The 5,000-nt window shown below is 34.4% G+C and overlaps 1 protein-coding gene across 1 annotated transcript in view; it reads left to right on the forward strand.

Annotated features, from left to right (window-relative positions):
* Positions 1–2,431: 2,431 nt before the first annotated feature.
* The window catches only part of LOC144961179 (pyruvate dehydrogenase phosphatase regulatory subunit, mitochondrial-like), a gene marked incomplete at its 5' end in the record, with an annotated part of 5,978 nt that continues 3,409 nt past the window's right edge, over positions 2,432–5,000 (forward strand). Inside the window, 3 exons of the mRNA XM_078894468.1 lie at positions 2,432–2,549; positions 3,500–3,620; positions 3,909–4,061. Of these exons, the coding sequence (XP_078750594.1) occupies positions 2,432–2,549; positions 3,500–3,620; positions 3,909–4,061 (392 nt within the window). The remainder of the gene's footprint in view (positions 2,550–3,499; positions 3,621–3,908; positions 4,062–5,000) is intronic.

The raw sequence follows: 5,000 nt of genomic DNA on the forward strand, positions 1-5,000 counted from the left end.
TGGGGGGGGGGATATTTTTTAGTTTATCTCTTTCTGCTTTTATTTGGCACTGTTTCATACAGACATCTTCAGGTTTTTATCTTTGATAAATTTTAAAAAAAGAAATCCTTCAGAATTATTTTTCCTTTGGAGCGGAGTTTAAACTGTTTCTGTGGCTATAAACCCATAGTGGCAATTGCTTGCTACCCCTCTGATGGACATTCTCTACTTACAATCCATTTTAACAGTTTAATAGACCCAGCTGTGGCGGTCACGCTGGTTGCAGATGGATACTGAAGAAATCTTGGACTACAACCAAAAGTAATACCTTTCCTATTTCATGAGGCATGTACAAAAATGATATACAGCTTCAAACATTGCTGTGTCTTCTATCCCCCTATATCTTTTTCCAACTTGCTTTCTGTCTTTGTCTTGGAATGAGATTACTTGTTTTGTCCTGGCCCTGGCCTGGACCGTGGCTGGAGGGAAACAGTCAAATGCATAGTTATTGTTTTGGAGATGATTTTTTTTTCCTTGTAAATATCTCTCTGTTATGTATTATTGTTATTTTTAATGTATAATGTAAGCATTTGAGTGTATTCCTCTTGTTGGGATTTTGTGCTTATGTCCAGTTGAGACTTATAGATATCTCAAACTAAGTACATTGGTGGTTTGCTTTTTGGAATCTGCATCTGATCCCTATTTTTCCCTTTCCCCTTTGTCTTCCTTTCTCTTGGTGCTTTAATTGTAATTCTAGAACTTTTTACTATCCCATTTTCTCTCCTTTTTACTGGCGCTGATATAACCTAAATGTTTTTGCAAGCGCCGTAAAACCCTAAAAAACAAAACAAAACAAACAGCTTCAAACAAAAAACAAAGTACCAAACGTGAATGTTTTGGGCTCAAAATCCTTCATCGCCAATAACAAAAAGAAATGTTTTTTTTCATTCCGACTACATATTCTGCCATCGTTCCGTATTAAACTCAATCAACCCTAACACCGACTATATCCGTAGTTTACCCGGGTGTTATTTTATACCCCAGCCTCTTTATTACATTTTTCTGAGACAAATTATAGGCATAGTATCAAAGCTAATGTTTTTAGTTTTTGCATGTCATTGGTAGTTTAATAAACTATCTATGCACCAGTTCATTTTTAATACATTTTTTTTCCAATTTTGAAAAGTAGCAAAAATCTCTAGGATTGAGTGAGTTAAAGTGATAATATAATGTTTTTTCATGTTTTTGTTATTTGCTGAAGAAGGGTTTTAAGCCCTGAAAACGATCGGTGTTTATATTTGTCCTCTGGCAGTTTAGTATTTAACTCACTCAAACCCTAACACCGACTATATCTGTAGTTTTACCCCGGGTGACTTTTACCCCCATGCCTATTTTGTTACATTTTTCTGAGACAAATTATAGGCGTATAGTTAGTATCAAAGCTAATGTTTGTAGTTTTTACATGATTATGGGTGGTTGAATGAAGATATCTATGTACGAGTACATGCTCATGTTTTACACATTTTTTTTCCAATTTTGAAAAGTAGCAAAAATCTCTAGGATTGAGTGAGTTAATATAGAACTATTTGATTTTTCAACAACAAAGAAATAGTTCATTAGAGTCATAAGGCCTATCGAGTGAAGTTTATCCTCGTTTTTATAGCTTTAAACAGACAACAGCAAATTGCTTGCTGTCCTTTGGTTATCATACAATTCTTTCCTTCAGATGTCATAGACTCCGCTGTACAATGACCGCCGGGTGGATGGGAGTCCGAAAATGAATCACGACTTCACCCAGGATCGTCCAGGTCTTTTCGCCCATGAATCGAGAGTTTTCCACTGCGCTATCAAGGCTTTGATAAGTCTGAAGTCTTGTCCTACTGTATGGATGTGAAAACTTGAACGCATCACAGGCATGTATAAGGAGAGTACAGATTTTCGTAAACAGGTGCATGCGTAAGCTACTCAGAATAAAATGGATGGATAGAAATAAAAAATGAAGTAGTATGGAAAAGAACACAGCAAAACCAGTGGGAGAGGAAATAGGAAAGAAGACGATGGAGGTGGATTGGACACACGCTTAGAAAGAATGACTCCACTATAACAAAGTATTGGACTGGAACCCTCAGGGGAGAAGATCAAGGGGAAGGCCACGAGGAACATGGAGAAGAATTTAAAAAAGCTGATATACAGAGAAGTGGTAAGACCTGGAATGAGATAAAAAAGTTAGCTCAGGATAGAGAAGGATGGAACTGTTTGTCTGTGGCCTATACCCTGACCCAGGGTGAAAAAGGCAATGATGATGATGATCAAGGCTTTTGATAAAAATAGAATGTTATTTAAATTTGATTTCAAATTACATTCTAACGGGTTCAGCAATAAAAGCAAGTAAAATTTTGTAATATTGTAAGATTGGTTAGCATTGATTTTTGTTTATCCTTTTTTTCCAAAGGAGTCCAGAATTTTTGAGAAGGTCACTGTTGAGGAAGTTCGTACAGAAGATAAACGGTCAAATCAGTCCTGACCTCTCTGGTGAAATCAAAACAGACGTCTTTGTCAACTGTGCTGGACAGGGTTAGTTCATTTGTTTTGTTGTTGGGTTAATAATAGAACATTTCTTTAACTCACTCAACCCTAACACCGACTATATCCGTAGTTTACCCGGGTTACTTTTACCCCATGTCTATTTATTAAATTTTTCAGAGACAAATTATAGGCGTAGTATCAACGCTAATACTTTTTAGTTTTTACATTTTAATGGTAGTTGAATAAAACTATCTATGTACAAGTTCATTTTTAATACATTCTTTTCAATTTTGGAAAGTAGCAAAAATATCTAGGATTGAGTGAGTTAAAGCTTCTCCATGGATTAACTATGTTCAATGCGTTCCAAAATATTTATTTTAGTCTCAAAGCTGGCTATATGGAACCGTATTTCCATTTCAAATAGTACCGGTCGACAATTAGGCATCTGTTTTGTACTAGCACTCTTACAATATCCATCACTGCCAATAGCTAGGTTCTCATTCACTCACACCTGTTGAGTGGAGTAATTTGTGTTAAGTGTCTGATTCAAGGTCACAACTACAGGACCAGAATTTTCCTCCCATCCATTTCTTGACTTTTGCAACAAGACAAGACAACAGTAATTGCTGAACCACTGAGGCACTTTGTTATTTTCCTTTCACCACCAACATAATGTTTGGAACGGCTTTGTCTCTGGGTAACTAAGCAGGCTTGTCAAATAAGATGAAATTGCATATTTTGATAAGGGCTTTTGTCTAAAATGGACAAATATGAGACAAGTTATAGTAATAAGGAAAAAAAAAATGTCCATTGAAGTTGTTTAGTTCTCTCGTATTTTGACACAAAGGATCAGAAATGATGCATGTTGAGTGTTTTACGATAAACTGCAGTCTCGTTTTGCATATCATTTGATATATACTTAATTACGCTTAATATTCTTTTGCCCTGTTTGTAACACAGAAAGAACAAAATTTGTATTCAATTGTACCTATTTCAGTGGGCAAGGGAAGTTGCTAAAAAGACTGTGCCTAAGAAAGTGAAGGCGCCTCTCCACTCTTGTGAGCATTACTACCTAGTCACAAAACCACAGGAAGGAATTGACAGAATGATGCCAGGTAAGCCAAATATCCCATTCATTTTTTAAAAATTCTCTTTGACGAATATGGTTCAGATATTGAGTAAATGGAATAATTGGAATTCGAACTTTGATCTGATTAAATTCAATGCTTTAGAATCTTCTTTCTTTAAACTTTTTACGTTTACCAGCATTATATGATTAAACATTTTTCATAAGAAGCTGAAAATGTTATTATTACTGTAACTCCTTCCCCGAAGAAACCAAAATCATTTCTTTTCTACAATGAAAATGAAACTTTTTTTTTCTTGCTCGCTTCATTCTCCAGTGGTTAGGGACTATGACGGACTAGTGTATCTCCGAGAGTGGAGTGGGGGGATCTTAGCAGGTGGGTTTGAGACCAATGCTAAGCCATGCTTTCACAAGGGCATTCCTGACAAATTTGAATTCCAACTCTTGCCAGAGGACTGGGACCACTTCCGTGAGTTTTTTTTCCTCTCTGTACTTTAAAAAAAAAAAAGTTACTTGGCTTATTATTATTAATTATCATGTAATGACCAAACGAAAATTTCGGAAAAAAGATCAAGAACAATATTTGGTGATAGATCGTTTGCTTGTTTCGGCCCCAAGATTTGGAATGAACTACCACGTGGTCTGAGGGAGTGTAAGTCTTTACCTACCTTTAAAAAGAATCTCAAGACACATTTTTACTGTGTTTTTATTGATTCCACTAATCCTTGATTTGGCTATGAATTGTTATTATTATTATTATTTTATTTTTTTATTTATTTATTTTTTTCTTTCACTTAAAATTGATAATTTATATTGTAAAGTGCCCAGAGCTTGTGTTTTACTCGAGAATGAGCAATGTATAAATGTGTATTATTATTATTTTTATTTTTATTTTGTTATCTTTTCCAGCTGTATAGATACCAACTTTCTTGTAAACATATGAGCATATAATGGCAACATGGCATAATTAAGCAAACATTTGTTTATAATTAAAAGTAATAGACAAAAATTGATATAACAGTTTAAAAAAAAATAATAATAAGATATCAAACACGGAATGTTTCAGGTTTAAACCTTTTACAAAAACAATAATAACATAAATACAAATACGTTACTTTAAAACCAGGTAGACGACAGAGAAATATTTAGTATGTCCATTCAGTAAGTCTTGAATGTAAACAAAAAGAAGCATTTGCTTGGTTACTACCAAGCAGCTGAAGAAGGGTTTTGAGCCCAAAATGTTCCGTGTTTCGTATTTTGTTATTTTGTTATTTTTTTGAAACTGTTATGTTCATTTTTGTTCATTACTTTCAACAGTCCACAGTTTCTAGCAGCTTAGTATCACTTAATCATTTAAATAATAACGTGAAGTTGAATGTAAGCTTCAATTTAATTACAAAAACAGATC

The sequence above is a fragment of the Berghia stephanieae genome, unplaced genomic scaffold (genome assembly GCF_034508935.2).
Source record: "Berghia stephanieae isolate SIO BIC M18660-M18661 unplaced genomic scaffold, UCSD_Bste_1.3 scaffold1650, whole genome shotgun sequence".
Taxonomy (NCBI): domain Eukaryota; kingdom Metazoa; phylum Mollusca; class Gastropoda; order Nudibranchia; family Aeolidiidae; genus Berghia; species Berghia stephanieae.